This window comes from Macrotis lagotis, chromosome 3 (genome assembly GCF_037893015.1).
Source record: "Macrotis lagotis isolate mMagLag1 chromosome 3, bilby.v1.9.chrom.fasta, whole genome shotgun sequence".
Taxonomy (NCBI): domain Eukaryota; kingdom Metazoa; phylum Chordata; class Mammalia; order Peramelemorphia; family Peramelidae; genus Macrotis; species Macrotis lagotis.
Genome location: NC_133660.1, coordinates 120,808,527 through 120,825,075, shown reverse-complemented (window position 1 = coordinate 120,825,075; position 16,549 = coordinate 120,808,527). Strand labels below are relative to the sequence as shown.

General features: G+C 37.1%; 1 protein-coding gene across 2 annotated transcripts in view; it reads left to right on the top strand.

Moving 5' to 3' along the window:
- Positions 1-16,549, top strand: part of ARHGAP10 (Rho GTPase activating protein 10) — a 355,007-nt gene that overhangs the window by 210,252 nt on the left and 128,206 nt on the right. Inside the window, exon 14 of one of the 2 annotated variants that reach the window (XM_074229164.1) lies at positions 10,024-10,098. The exons of the other annotated variant lie outside the window; for it this stretch is intronic. Within the exon in view, the coding sequence (XP_074085265.1) occupies positions 10,024-10,098 (75 nt within the window). The remainder of the gene's footprint in view (positions 1-10,023; positions 10,099-16,549) is intronic. 2 annotated transcript variants of the gene reach the window in all.

The following is a 16,549-nucleotide window of genomic DNA, read 5'->3' as shown; positions in this document are numbered from 1 at the left end:
TCCCTCCCTGCTTCCCTCCCTCCCTCCCTTCCTTCCTTCTTTCTCTTTTCCTCTTCCTCCTCCCTCTTCTTCCTCATTTTCTTCTTTTTTTTCCTCTGCCTCTTCTCTATCTCCTCTTTTTTTAAGCAGTGCCTAATATGTCATCAGTGCTAAATAATGCACTCTTTCCTGAGTGCCAAGATGGTGCAAATAAAGTATTTCAAATATAGTGTATTTATAAGGATGAGTGATAGCTCTTTTGATCTGTTAAAAGTTAATCATTTTTGGTTTCAGTACCATGCCTTTACTGCTGGTTCAATCTCACTGTATTTTTTTAACCTAAAATTTGAAAAGCTGTATAGTGTTAATAAAAATGAAAAGGCATATGTGCTTTATTTACCTGTATAATGTTTATTTTTCTATATGCTAATAATGGCAAATCATCAGTGAAATATGTAGTTTGCACATTTAAAAACCACAGATATACCTGCAGTTAGTATTATATTTATTTATAATTAATTTTCATTATTATTATATTAGATCAGTTTCTGTCCTGATCAGAATAATTGATTCCTTTCTGTTCTATTCTTTATCACCTTTATATGATATTATTTTTTGCTTCTCTTTTATAGATGTTTCTCAACATTTTTCCTGCAGTGATTACTTCTCATCCTTTTCCGTTTTATCTCACTTTCAAAAATCTTTCCAGCGATTAAATCAGCTAATACTTCTTATAATTATAAACCGACACTTTAAATGCTGATTAATATTTATAAATGCATGCATATTTGTGTGTGTTTATATATTACATATGCTGCAGAGGAGGAGTTGTCTTTGCAATGCCTGAGAGATGTGTAAAACTATGTATGTATGAATATCAATACACACACAGTGCATGCATGTATATACACATTGTAAGCTAAATATGCAATGGATGCATATATCCATTTAAGTACTGATTTGAAATATCAGATTTTTCTCAAGAACATGAATATTCCTTTAATTATTATGAATAGTAATGCTCTTAAAATGTTGACATGAGTCTGAAAGAAAAGACAAAAGGCTGACCTAATGGGAATATTAAACTGGTATGAGTTTCAGTTTTATGAAGTCATAGAATCTAATGCTTTTATTTCTATACTACTATAGCACTACTGCAAAAATCCTTTATCATAACTTTGAGTGTCACACCCACAAAAAAAATTTATGAACTTTAAACCAACTTCATTTCCTTATTGTCTGGTAGACACTTTATCCCCTTGCTGGAATTAATTGTACACATATCATTCTGATGATGTCATCCTTCTTTAGTCAACTTCCCTCTTGGCCAAGGAATCCTATTCATAGTTTCTACTGTAATATTCTTCACAAGATTTTTTTCCCTTTGGGTTTGTGGATTTTCATACACTAGGCCTCTATATCTCCCTTCAAGTTTCGTGATTTATTTTTCTATTAGAAGCAGATAAGGGGCTTCTGTAGCTGGCATTCTAGTAACATTTTTGGAGATCTGTAGCTCAGCTCTTCTGATCATTTCTGATCAAGTCCAATACTCATCATAGTACATCATGCTTGATTTGGTCCACCTCTGTTACTGGTTAGAATTCATTTGGAGTTAAGACATTATAGGTCTATTTGATCATAGCAGTTGTAAAGATTTGTGGGCAGGGATTAGGCAAGGAGGATAGGAGCTAAAGAGTTAGAGCAGTGAGATGAAGGGCAATTGGCTTCCCAACCTTCACGTTCCTTGGTTCTACATAGATTCTCCTTACCACCCCCAAGTCTAATTCCCTTAGTTGATCATCTCTTTCAGAGAACAACAAAATCTTTCTGGTCATTCGATGTTGCATCTTGTACCAACCTCTCTAGTCAGTTTGAATCCATAGCCCTTTAAGTATTTTTTGTCTTCTTGGATGGATATGTCTAGTGTTTTAGTAATAACAGGGACCCTTGATATATTATTAAAGTAGAGTTCCATGGAAGATTTTTTTTAGTTCTAATTTGTCTAAAGTCTTCTGACCTAAACCCAACCCACTTTCTTCAGACCTTGTTCTTGCAGTCCTAAATTCATATATGCTTGTTAATTTGATTTGGTTTGAAATTAATTTTATCACTGTGTGCTCAGCAGTCTGTGAAATGCCAAAAATAGTTGAAGATATGGTTTTCGTTCTTAATGTTTTTAATATCGTGGAAAGACTCAATGAGAACTAGAAACAATAGATTGCAAAATGATATTGACAGTTTGTAGTGGTGAATAAAAATATTGAATTTGGTAACTGGAAAAAATCAGAAAAAATCTTGGTATCAGGAAAAATCAGAAAAATTATGTCCTATCTCTGACATTTACTGACTCTGAGACCATAGGCAAGTCATTCTCTAAGCTTCTGTTAACTTATATATAAAATGGGGATGAATAGCCATAATAACTGTCCCCAAAGGATTTCTGCAAGTGTCAAAGGAGAAAATGTATGCAAACTTCATTGTAAGCTTGCAAACATTGTGGATATGTCAGGTGTTGTTATGGTACATGATAAGTTATGTGATAGATGATAAGTTCCATAGGAATTCAGAAAAGGAGAAGGTCAGGGACACTCAGGGAAGGCTTTTGTTTAATGGGGGGCAGAGTAGGACTTGAATGAATGGGCAGCTAGGTGGCACAGTGGATAGAGCTCTGGATCTGGAATCAGGAAGACTTTTCTGAGTTCAAATCTGGCCTCACACATTTACTAACCATGTGACATGGCAAGTCATTTCACCCTGTTTGCCTCAGTTTCCTCATCTGTAAAAATTGAGCTGTAGAAGAAAATGGCAAGCCACTCCAGTATATCTGACAAGAAAAACCCACTTGGAGTCACATAGAGTTGGGCAAAACTGAAATAATCTAAAAAAGAAAAACAAAAGAAGGACTTTAATGAAGTGTAACACTTAGTTTGGTGGATATTCATTGGAGATTATGTTGCAAGGATAGAGGCCCTGATTGGAATATTTTTATATCTGGGGCTGGGGTGGGAGTTTGGAAGACTTGTGTGTTTATGTTTAGAGAATAGTGTTGGCTAGACAAGATGGGGCTTGTAGATGATGGGGTTCTAAATGATAAACTGCCATATCCAGTTACCAATGACCAAATCTGTTAATCTGTTTCAGCTCTCTTCCTTCCCAACTTCTCTGAAGTGTTTGACCTCTCTTCTTGCTTTCTGGGTTTTTGTGACACTGACCTTTCTTGATTTTCCTATTTAGTTGCCACTCTTTTTCAGTCTTTGTTCATTCATCATTTATACTATGACTCCTGACTGTGAATCAAGGCTCCATTCTGAGAACTCTTCTAATCTCTCAACATTCTTTCACTTGGTGAATAAATCAGCTCCCAAGAGTTCAATTATTTCTATGAAGATGACTCTTAGATCTATGAATCTAAGCATAGGCTCTCTCCTGAGTTCCAGCTACATGTCTCAAACTGCCTTTTAAATTTTTCAAATTGACTGTCCCATAGGTCCATCGAACCCATCATGTTCTTCACTGAATTCACTCTGTTTGCATCCCCTTTAAATGTTTCCCATCTATCTAGTCACCAGGGTTTTCAGCCTTGGCATCCTCCTTCCCTTCTCTCATTCTTCTCACCCTACATATCCAATTTATTGTCTACTCTTTTCATTTTTACCCTCAATAAGCATCTTTTGGACACCTGTTTTACTCATCTGCCCACAACTCTCAATCAGGTGTCTCTCACCTGACTTCTGCCGTTAGTTTTTAAATTGGTCCCTTTGTCTCAGTTCTCTGCTTCCCTTCCTAAGCTATCCCACAAACATTTTTCAAAAGGAGTTTTTTAAAGTTTACATCTGCCCATGTCACTCCCCTACTCCATAAACTACAGTAGTTCTCTATTGCCTCTGGGATCAAATATAAGCTGTGCTGTTTGGCTTTTAAAAATCCTTCCCTACTTGGCTACAATTTTCTTTATATATCACCTCCTTTCCTACTTGCTATATAGTCTAACCAAACTGAATTTCTTGCTTATCAAATAGGACCCTCCATCTTCTGTGTCAAAACCTTTACACAGTTTGCCAGCCAGGCTTGCCTCTCTACCTCTATCTCTTTGAACCCCCTTGTTTTCTTTCCGTGGAAACAGCTAGGTGACTCAGTGATTGAGCACTGGACTTGGAGTCAGGAAGACCTGACTTACTACCTGGATGACCCTGGGCAAGTCCCTTGACACTGTTTGCCTCAGTTTCCTCATTTATAAAATGAACTGGAGGAGGAAATGGAAAACCACTCCATTTTCTTTGCCATGAAAACCCCAAATGGGGTCACAAAGAATCAGATACTACTGAAACAACTCAACAACAACAACAAATGATACTGGGCAACTCAAAAATGTTTTTGTCTTTACTTCTCAAAGAAGACCTTGACATCAGGAAAGTGATGCCCTGACCAGCAGGTGAATTGGATTTGAGTGAGAAAGGCCATGCTAAGTCACCAGCTTCACTTTCTCCTCTAGAGCCATCTGGCCAGTTATGAATCAGGATGACTGGAGATGACCCTGGATGTGAGACAATCAGGTTGAAGTGACTTGTCCAAGGTTACACAGCTAGTAAGATTCAAATGTTTGAGGTCAGATTGAAACACCTGTCCTCCTGACTACAAGGTCAGTGCTCTATCTACTTACTGTACCACCCATCTTTTAATTATTTCCTATTGATCTTGATTCATATCAGACTGGACCCAGATGACTCTGGAGGAGAAAATGAGGCTGGTGACTTAGCACAGCACCCCCTCACTCAAATCCAATTCATGTGCTTGTCATGTCATCCCTGATATCATGGTCTTCTTCAAGAAGGAAAAACAAACATCATTCATCCTGTACATAGCTAACTTTGTATATATTTGTTTACATGTTTTCCCCCAATTAGATTGAAAGTTCCTTGAAGGCAGGGACTGATCCCTTCATTTAAAAAAAAATTGTGTCTCCACTGCTTTACTAGGAGTAGGTTTTTAATAAATGCCTACTGATTGATCAATAGCCCAAGGATTTTAGATTTTTATTCAGTAGGTGAAAAAGATTGATTGTAGGTTCACATGCAGGTAGATCACACACTGAAGAAGTATTTTGGGATAATCATTTTGGTACTGCTATCCAAGTCTGAAAGAGCTGGGAGAAATGGATTGGGGCTGGAGGATGTGTCTGTACAGTCATTACTTATGGAAGGTATGCTTTCCTTCATGTCTTGGTCTGAAGGTCTTTCAGATGACACAGAAGGATGTGAAGGTTCTGTAACACTAAAATATAGTACAGGGACAGTGTGGTTCAGTGGAAAGTGCTCTGGGTTGGCAGGTCTCAGGAGCAAGGTTTAAATGCTGGTTCTGCAACTTAATGGTCCTGAAATCTCAAGCAAATCACTTAATATCTCTGTGCCTCAGTTTCATTATCTGTAAATTGACTGAGTTGGACTTCATGACCTCCAATCTAGTTCTCAGTTCTATGATCCTATGCCTTTTAAATAACATTTCCAGATTGCTTTTGTAAGTGGTTTATTTAAATTTCATTAAAAAGTAAAAACCATGTTGAGCTGCATTAATTCCCCCCTGCACCTCTCATTATACATTAGCAATTAACTTTGCTTCTCTCAGGCTGATGAATTTGAACTTGATCAATTATCTGATAGTAATTACCAGCACAGTGATTATTATTGCAAAAGTAACATCCTTGTTTCAATATTACAGGTATTTTAGATATTTTTCATAGCAGCCTATTTGTTTAACTATGGAACACAATTTAGAGATTTGATTTCTTTCATTCCGATCAAGTTATTTTAAGTTCCTCATTGCCCCCCACTCTAAATTCTTTCTCAAAAGCATAAGACCTTTTTTTCTATTTTTAAACTCTGAACAAATCCTATTTGGAGGAAGAAATTAGATCCCCTTTGTTCCCCTTTTATTTACAAAATTGATATCCTAAAAAAAGTCCTTGGCATTTTCTAATATGCCCTCTAATGTGCCTTCACTAAACACTCTTTTGTAATTAAGAAAAAATTCAGTAATCTGACTAACATGGAGCACAAACTAATAGTATATGCACGATTCTCTAACCCCTCTTCCTTTCCTCAGGAGAGGTTTTCATACTTAGTCCTTTACAACAAAGTTTTTTTTGTGTTCTCTTCCTGTAGCCATTCTGTGTTTTATTCTTCTGATTCTTGCTTTCTTCACTCTGCATTGGCTTGTATAACTCTTCCCGTGTTTCTCTGAATTCCTCATGTTTGTTATGCCTTCCATGTTATTCCATTTCATTTGTATGCCACAATTTATTCACTAGTAAGTCAGTTATTTGGCATTTATTTGGTTTCTAGTTTTGTTTTGTTATTTTTTTTAAACAGGATGTGTTGTCACAATTTTTTTTATTCTCTATTTTTAACTCAGTTTCAGCAAACTTCTTAATCTCCTGCCCATTGACCATCTGTTTGTCTTTAAAAAACCAAAACAAAACTTTTGACTTGTCCTGGCTTGCAGTTGATCACCATACCATGTCAGAGAATGTCTCTGTAACCGACTTTGATTTTTTTTTTTTTTTTGCTATAAAGAGACATAACCAGAGAAATAGATTAGTATCCTTTGTCCTGGTTCAGTGAGCTTTAGTTAAGTAATTGAAAGAGAGAGGGGAGGGGGAAAAAAGCTGTGATCCTGGAGAAATGAAAGTTTCTTTGACCTGGGCATGCTCAGTAAAGGATAAGAGGAGAAGAAGACTATGATTATGTTTGTATGGAAGAAACAAAAGGAAGGAGAAATTACTGAACCCAATTCCTATGATCATGATTTCAATTCTCTTCTTATCTTGTAAAGGTTAGGGGTTAAATGTACCATCACCTACCTTTCCAGACAGCCTTTGTATTTTTGTTAGCAATGACATCAGACTCACAGAAAATAAATACACTGCCTAAAAGCTGCCAATCTTCAGAAAAGTAAAAATAGGAAGTTATTTTTGACTTAATTTTTTTCACTTGCCTCTTTTTTTTCCTGTTGTGTTTTGAGTTTCTTGCTTTCTGGGTAGAGATGATGGCAGCTTCCATGATATGATTTGATTTGAGGTGTCTTTGAGGTATTAGCATTTCTCCCTTGGAAACATTGTATAAATATTCTTGAAGGAGCATGATGGCTCCTTTTTGGTCTTGAATGAATATTCACGTGGGTGTTCTTTGGAGGTGACTATGATTCTATTCTGTGGACATTCTCTTGGCACTTATCCATACAATTACTTCTCCTGATCCACAACTTTATAAACCTCAACCACCCCCCTCACAACTTTTTCAAAATAAGATTTTATTTACAAGGTTGAAAATTGTTTGTCTCTAGATTGTGTGTGATCTAAGATATTCATAATTCTTGCCTATAAGCCTTTTAATTTTAGATGTACCATATGTGGGATGACCTGGGAAAAGTGGGATGGTTTTGAGGAGAGAGAGAGAGAGAGAGAGAGAGAGAGAGAGCGAGCGAGCTATACTCAGAAAGAATCTGGGATGAATGGGATTACTTCCTTCTCTGGCACATGTAGCTGTGAGCAAACAACTTCTTTCAGTCTTCCTAGGCAACTGTCTTGCAGAGGAGGGTCTGACCTGCACTGCTAGAAATGGTTTTCACATGTAGAGTTTAGTATATAGGAGCTACTAAATCCTTTTTTGAGTGACTGAAACTAGGGATTCTACATTGCAATGAAATTGTAGGTCTAGTCTCCTTCCCCCAAAGTAGACATACCAAGACGTTACACCTTGGATGGAGGGCTAGCTTCAGAGTCAGGAAGACTTAGACTGAAGTCATAGTCCTTAGACTGATTATGTAATCATGGGCAAGTCAGTTAACCTCTCCAGGGCCCTAGGTAACCCACTTAGGGTACAATCTCGAGATGAGGGGCTGCTCTGTAGAAGGGAAGCATTTTCACTACCATTCCATCATCCCAGGAATCCTCCACATTGATGAAATTGTAGGTATCCTAATGGCATAGATTTACATGAAAATGTACTTAATAGTTAATCTATTCTTCATTCTCTCTCTCTCTCTCTCTAAAACAAATGGGAAACTGAGATACAGAGATGTTAAGTGATTGTATAGAGTCACAAAAAATGCATATTAAATATTAGTGCTGAAATTTGAACCCAGGTCCTTTTTATACAAATGCTTTCCATTAATCCTCGAAATGGACATACTGTACTATTTCTAGATCAATCAGTTGACCAATCAACAAAAACGCTTACAGTTCTAACTAAGGCAGACATTGTATGAAGGATTGGGAGATACAAAAGAAAAGTAAAAATGGCCCCAACCCTCTGAGAACTTCCTTTTAAATGGAAAGATATCCTGTGCAAGGTTTTTGGAAGTTAAGCAATAGCACTGAGGAATGGGGTCAGTAAAGACTTCATGTCCAAGGTGGTACTTGAACTGAGTCTTGAAAGAAACCAGTAATACTATGATGGAAGGAGAAAGGATATTTTAGGCATAAAAGACATCTAATACCAAGATATGGAGAAGTATAATAGAAAGTTTGATTACAAGGGTGTTCATATGGAAAAGAATGACATAAAAAGAACTGAAAGTACCAGGCTGCAGAGAGATTTAAACAGGGGAGTTTTTATTTTTTCTAAGTGATAGTAGAGAGTCATTGGAAATCATTGAGTATGGAAGTGACTCTTTCAAATCTGCTTTTTAAGTAAATCACTTTGCAATCTGTGTGGAAAATGAATTAGTGTTAAGAGTGACTTGAGGTAGGAAAAAAATAGCTGATTATTGCAGGAGGCCAGGTAAGAGGTGATGAGGTTCTGAACTAGGGGTTAGCTGGAAAGGGATGGATGTGAGAGGCAGAAATAACAAGATTTGGCAGCTGGCTAACTATGATGGATGAGTCAAGAGTTGAGGATGACATGCAAACCTGTTTGACTTGAAATATGGAAGTGCCCTTGACATAGAAATGGCATGAATTTTGGGTGAACACTAGTGAATTCTATTTAAAAATATGTTGATTTTGAGATGCTTGCAAGATTACTACTTTGGAATGGGCAGTTGGCAATTGGTGATATGGGACTGAAATCAGGAGAGAAACTAAGGTTGATCTATACTTGGAGGTCATCAGTATAGGGATGGTAACTGAACTCATAAGTGTAATAAAGTCACCAAATGAAATAAAAAAAAAAGAAGGCCTAGAGCTGAAAAAGAAGAGGGCCTAGAGCTGAACCTTTGGCGAGTCCCCTTTTAGGAGGAATGATATCACGGAGTCAGTAAAGAAGGTTAAAAGAGTGATGAGACAAGACAGGAGAACAAAGAGATGGAGTGGGTTCAAAAAACCAATAGAGGAGAATATCTCAAAGGGTAGAATAATCAACAATATTAAGTGATACAGAGTGGTCAAGAAGGCTAAGAACTTAGGAGTCATTAGATTTATTAGAGAAGAAATCATTGAAAACTTTAAAGTGAGAAGTTTCATTTGAGTGATGTGGTTATAAATTAGACTACTGGCTGTCAGAAGAGAGTGAAAGGAGAGGAAGTGAAGGTGGTGATATGTTTTTCAAGAAATTTGTCCAAGAAAGGGAGGAGAGGTCCAGCATAAGTAGTAGGGAATACTTGTATGGAGCAGAGTCGTATCAGTAGTTGGGGTTTGATTCACAATTAAAGGGAAGATCTGCTGGAGAATACAGGATGGCTATTGATTTTGCTATCATCAGAGTATATATCACCTTAGTCAGAAGAGCCATGTATTTATTATAAACAAAAGAGGAAGAAATGGTGTAGGATGATATCAAGGGAGAAGATGAGGAAAAAGGGCAAATCATTTTTTTAAAAAATAAGAGATGATAAAAAAAAGAGATGATTTTCAAATCACAGTTTATGGCCCAGTGCTATTGCTAAACAGCTGTTTTTGTCACATGCTTTATTTTCAGAGACTTGACAAAGTTTTGCTAGTGTTTGATGTTCTGGAATTAATTATTTAGTGATGAAAGTGTTTTGGTCTTTTAAAAAATGTAGAGAGATTATATAATATTTTCTTACTAACTTTTTTTGTCTCCCACATAGGCATAAATGATCAAGGACTGTACAGAGTTGTGGGGGTGAGTTCAAAGGTCCAGAGACTTCTCAGTGTGTTGATGGGTATGCCTCTTTTATAATCCTTTTTTTACCATGCATTATTGGTTTCTATTAATTGAATTTTGTAATGTCTTTTATGTTTATAGAATTTGTATTTGCAAAGTCATTCATTGCTCCTGGAGTCTAGGCACCTTGACTCTTGAATAGTGATGGATTGGTTACCAGAGGAAAACATTAATGTTTGCATCCGTGGAACCTCCTCCCTACTCCTTCACCTTTTAGATTAGAAGATTAATTTAGGTCGATGGCTTAATGTGCCTTCTCTGGCTTACCTCTTTTGCCATAATAACAGGATCTTAGGATTCTAGATTTCAAGCCAGAAGGGACAGGAGGGACCTATTTAATCTCATTTTTCATTTTATAGAGGAAGACCTAAAGGCCAGAGTGCTCCATGGTCTCTCAATTAGGGATAGGAGTGATATTTGAACTCTAAATCTCTTGCTCTTCAGTGTACCATGCTGTCTCTCTGGGTATAGATTTCGATCTGGCAGGTCCAAGCTTCTCAATTCCCACATGAGGAAAGCAAAGGCCAAAGGGGTAAAACAACTTGTTCAAGGTCACACGGGTAGCAAGTAGTAGATGTGACATCTAACCTAGGACCCTAGCCCTCCATCCTCCATATGCAGATCCATCACTACCCAGCACCCCAGCCTCTGATATCTGCCTGGTTTCCAGATTGCCTGGCCAGAGTCCTGACAGTACATGAGGTTCGACAAGACCACTGGGATTAGTTCATTTTTATGGAGCTTCCAAACCTGTCACTCCGACAGCAAGGGGCTGATTCTTGGGGCTTCATTGGTATTCAGAGAGGCTTGTATGCAGTTTGCACCAGGCTCTTCTCCAGATCCAGGCACGCTCCATCTGTGCCGATAACACAGTGTTCTTTGGCACGGCAGGCTAGAGGAAACCAGAAAGTGAATTCATTTTATTACCCAAGACATTATGTGAATGACAAAGCTCTTTTTATATTAGATGCCACTGTCAATTGAATACCACCTGTATGCCTACCCCTTCCCCACCTCCTTAAACTGGCTGTCTCTTCTGGAGTGATGATAAGGCATCAGGCTTGAGGGCCTCTGTGTCATATCAATCTGTCATAATGACCTTGCTAAATATTAATTTATATGATATCTCACTTTAATTAATCAATATTAACAACGCCCTCAAGTATTCTGTCAGTGCATTAAATCTGTCTGCATTGTACAGCCTTATAGCAAAGATTCTATGGGAGGATGCTTCACCCAATAGGAATAAAAAACACCCATCACCTTAGGGATAATATTTGTCATGTTGAGGTGAAAGACTTCATAAGCAGTAGCCTTTTTTTTTCTTAAGGCTTTCATTACAAGGTAGACTTACATGTCCCCCATTTGGATAGTTGTGTGACAATGCTCTGTCTGCTTTGGGGGGGCCATTTTCATTTTTTAGACTCTCTAGTCTGACTTGGGCATATGATTTTGGCAGGCCAATGTTTCCCATTTACCATTAGCGGTCTCCAAATTAAATAGAACTCAGGTTGCCAGTGGTTCAGTAGCAGCTGGAAGAGTTTAATGGGGATTTCAGCATCTGCTTTTGCTTAATTTTAAAATTAGAAACACTTTTTCCTCGTTTCTAAGATTTGTGTTCTAAGGATTCAAAGTGGAAGATTATACTGGTATCAAAACAGAAAGAAATGTCGGGTGGAAAAAATGCCACTGGGATCCAGAGGTTCCTAGTGTCCTCCTATTTTTAGAACATCCAACATTTATTAAGCACCAACTATTTGCAAGGCACTTCCTGACCAGGTAGTAGATTAAATTTATCACCATAATCTCAGCATGTTTTTATTACTTAGGTTCCCCATGTTCAAAGATAGTTTGAACAAAGATTTCTTCTCAGCTTCTCAGAAGAGCCAAGCTGTCACAATATCTGTGATTAATTTCTCTCTCTGCATCCCTGATCTCTGTCCCTTATATCATTTCTTCATCTGAAGCACCCTAGAGAGCAGTGTATAGCTTATAAGGTGCTATGGTGTAGAGTGGGTGGTGTTGGTCTATGTATTCCTTTACTTTTAATAATCTCTCACAAACTGATTAAGTAATTTGTTGCCTTAGAGCTTGAGTTGTAAAGCCCCAAAACAAAGGAATGATGCAGACTCCATTCTGCTATTGGGGAAAATTTTCATTAACTTCATTCTGCAGATGGCAAAGATATTAGGGAATCAGTGTGTTAATAGGAAATTTGCTAGATTAGGTTGTTTTTAGTTGACTCTTTTAAGCTTATCAATAGATTATCTTAATTGAACCTCACAGAGACCCTGTGAGATATTTGCTCTTCTATTTTCCAGATGAAGAAACTGAGTCTAAAATAATTTAAGCAATTTGCCCAGGGTCACATAGTTTAGTGAGTGGGCAGAGGTGGGGCTTAAAAGTTGTTTTTCAATCTATCTTACTCTTTCTATCTCTGGAATTTTCTTGGTAAAGGTATTTGAGTGGTTTTCCATTTTATTCTCCAGTGGGTTAAGATTAACAGAGTTTAAAATGACTTGTCCAGGGTCACACAGCTAAGTGACTGAGGTCATTGTTGAACTCGGGTCTTTCTGACTCTAGATCCAGTGATCTATCCTCTGTACTACCTAGTTGCCTCCAAGGGTTTGTAAGGAAGTCTTCCTAATTCCAGATCCATTGGACTACACTGGTTCTCAATTACATAGGCCATTTCCATAATACTTTAAGGTTTGGAAGATGCTTTCCATGAATTACCCAATTAAATCTTTGTAACAACTCTGTGAGATATGTATTACTATTATCCTATTTGATAGATGAGAAAATTAAGACCTGAAGGTTAAATGTCATACAAAGAGCAGGTGTCTGAGTTGGGACTTAAATGAGGTATTTTAAGTCCAAGTCCAATGTTCTTGCTAGTATCCTATGCTGCTTTAATTTAGGACTGTGAGAATTAATATATAAGAAGTGTCAACATCAGAAAAATTCATTTTTAGGTCTAATTAAAATCCCTATCGTTGTGTTGGACTAAAAACTTTTGTTGTTCTGTCATTTTTCTTTTCTTTTTTAAATTAAATTTATTTATTTATTTTGAATTTTATAATTTTTCCCTAATCTCACTTACCCCCTCCCTGCGCACATGCACATGCACACACACACACACACACACACACACACACACACACGGCAGTCTGTTAGTCTTTACATTGTTTCTGTTCAGTCATTTTTCTTTTTTCTTTTTTTTAAACAACTTTATTTTTTTTTAGGGTTTTTTTTTGCAAGGCAAATGGGGTTAAATGGCTTGCCCAAGGCCACACAGCTAGGTCATTATTAAGTGTCTGAGACCAGATTTGAACCGAGGTACTCCTGATTCCAGGGCTGGTGCTTTATTGACTGCGCCACCTAGCCGCCCCTGTTCAGTCATTTTTCAATCATACCTGATGCATCTTGATCCCATTTGGATTTTTCTTGGCAAAGGTGGTGGAGAAATTTGCCATTTCCTTCTCCAGATAATTTTACAGATTGGAAACTGAGGCAAATACGGTTAGCTGACTTATCCAGAATCACACAACTTGCCCAGTTCCAGACCTGAGCAACCTAGCTACCCTTTCCAAAAAGACTCACATATTATCTGTAATCTAACTTGACTTCCTTAGGATTTCTTTTCCTTTTTAGTTCTCTCCAGTATATATTAGTAGGTTTATTTTTTCCTGACTTCTACCAACTTCCTTTATTATGTGCATTTTTTTAAAATATATTTTTTTCTTAAGTAAAAAACTACACAGGGTAGAAGTAGACTTTTTGATTACTGACTTCTCATTCTAAGCTAAGCAAAGTGTTATCCTTTGACCAACTTAATCTTTATGAAGTTGTGATATTTAGGAAACTAGGCCATTGCAGTTTTGGGCATTCCTTCCATTAAAATAATGACTTCAAGTTAGCATTTTCACAGTGGATATTTGTTGTGGTTAAAACATTTTTTCTTTGTAGAGGCAATGGTAATTTAATGTGACATAGATAAAACACATGGCTACATATATTCCCTAAGAGTAAAGTATTTTATTTAGTTCCCTCTTTATTTCTAATAACTTGCTATACATATTGAGACTGCTTACCATTTTACTTATGTCTGACTCCTGACTCCTTCAGCACAAGTTACTGTATTTTTATATAGCTTAGTTTAAATGTTTTAGGTGTCTTGGGTACCATATATGAATACTTATAGTAATTTATAGATGGAGAGGAATGCTGAATTTACTTATATCTCCCTGATGGCCCTTGTATATGTTTCTTCATTTACATTTTTAGAATAAAATCAAGAGAAAATATCTATTTCTCCCATCTTCTCTTTATTTTTTAACTGCTCCTTTTCCCTCTACTTAAAGCAGCAGTTTCTGTTGCTGGTAGTCTTCTACAAATGTGAAGGTGTTAAAATGCTTACCAGTAGTCAGGGAGAATGGAAAAAAATGAGGGAAGCGGAAGGAGGAGGAGCTAGACATCATTCAGTCCTCAATCTAGACTCAACTTGCTCAATATTCTTTTCCCACTTGATCTCTGTTCCTTCCTCTACTCCTGAACAAGGCAATTCTATTCCCTCTGTTCTCCCCCCCCTGCCCCCCACAAGCAATTCTTTTGTCATCACTAAGGTTGGGAGTAGCAGCAGCTGCTTGGTCCTTCTCTCTCATTGAAAACGACTGAGCCCTGGAAATGAACATCCCCTTCTATTTGCTTTCACATCATCCCCTTTTCCCTTTACCCTCACATCTGCTTCTCTTACATCCTCACTTGAAACCCATGTTTATTCTAAATAGTGAACCATGTGCTGAGGGAAAGAAATATTAGCCTTTCGGGGCTCTGAATGAGTCACCATTCTTTGGTGAGTGTAAGAAGAATGATAAGGTGGATTAAGAAGAAGATGCTTGAGTAATAAATAAATTTCTTCCTCTTCATTTCTCTGCTCCTATTCCTCCTTCTCCCTTTGGTGTGAAAAAAAATCAGGGAGTAGGTTTGATGAGAGGTGAAAAATTATATGACAAGAAAAAATTATAATATACATCCTGTGTGCTTCTAAAACTGAGGGACAGAACATTCAGGATCGATTTTTTTTTGGAGGAGGGGGGCAGGATAGAAAAGGAGCGATGAAGAAAAGCAGAACCAATTTAGAAGAGGTTCTTTATTTAAAGAGAATTACCCTGTTTCCTTTAGCCATGGAATATTTGGAAGTCCCAGCCCCAGAATATAGCAGAGGTGGAGTATGGGAGTGGGGTTTGGAAAGAAACCCCACTGCTTCTTATATGTTAACCTAGCTGACTCATATATGAAGTTTGGATCTAAAGTTTGTTTTTCTATTTCCTCTAGTCAATGGTCTTCTTGATTTCTTCAGGATGGAATAAATGTTAATGGTAGCAGTTTTAGTTGATAGCTTCATAGGCAGAATAAGTATACAGCCTCCACTTCCCTTGGAATGATCATGTTTATTACAGGCAAATATGCTCAATCTGAGGACTTGCAAATTGATTTGTCATGCTTATTATTTTAGTTTCCTCCTAGTTCTTTTAAGTTGGGATCTTTGCAAGAAATAGAATGAGATCATTTTTATCTCCTGTTTTTTTTAAAGCAAAACATACTTTCAGAATGATTGCTTAGGATGTATTTCAAAGCTTCCAAACACGTTATCAACAAATTCCACCTAGCCAAATTCAGCCTCTTATTGTAAAGGGAAGATGGTAATGATTGAGTTATTTGAAAACAGTGAAAATTTAATAGTGGATTAGCAGCATAGACACCATGTAGTCATTAGTGGCTGATGTGACAGCTGCTTTTTATTCCAGGAAGTCAAGAGGAAGGCTTATTTTTCCATAGAAATACCATGGTTCTCAAAACCAAACAGAAAGATAACTTGTGAGCTGAACATCATCTAAAAGATTCTTTTTTAGAAACTTTTGGACTTTAAGATGGTGATTTGCTAGTAGCTAGCTGATTGAAAGTGTTATCTGACTTGTATGTTAAAATGAGATTTAAATAATTGATTTAATGAGAGAGAGAATATTCAGTTACAGAAGTAATTGGTTGGCAAAGCCTTTAGAACAGAATTATTTAGTCCTAGTTATAAAGGACTGCACCTTCAATCAGGGGGCTTAATTTGATTTTTTAAATGTATCTCTGGTGTGTCTGACAAGCTCAGTAACAAATGAGTTCTGAATTGTATGAACTGATCAAAAATGTAATCAGAGCCAATTACCATTGTTGTATTTTATTGCATATTGCTTGTCAGTTGCTGAAATCCAGAAATGTTGAAGTGCTTTAAATAGTCACTGGAGTCATGAGCTATTGACCTTATATGGACCATATTTTGACTGTAAAATAATCATCACTTCCTGTTTCATTTCACTTTCAAAATGCCAAGGCGTGACATTGAGTGGGTGACCTTTCAGCTTTACCCCAAGACCAAAACCCTCTCCTTTCTCAGC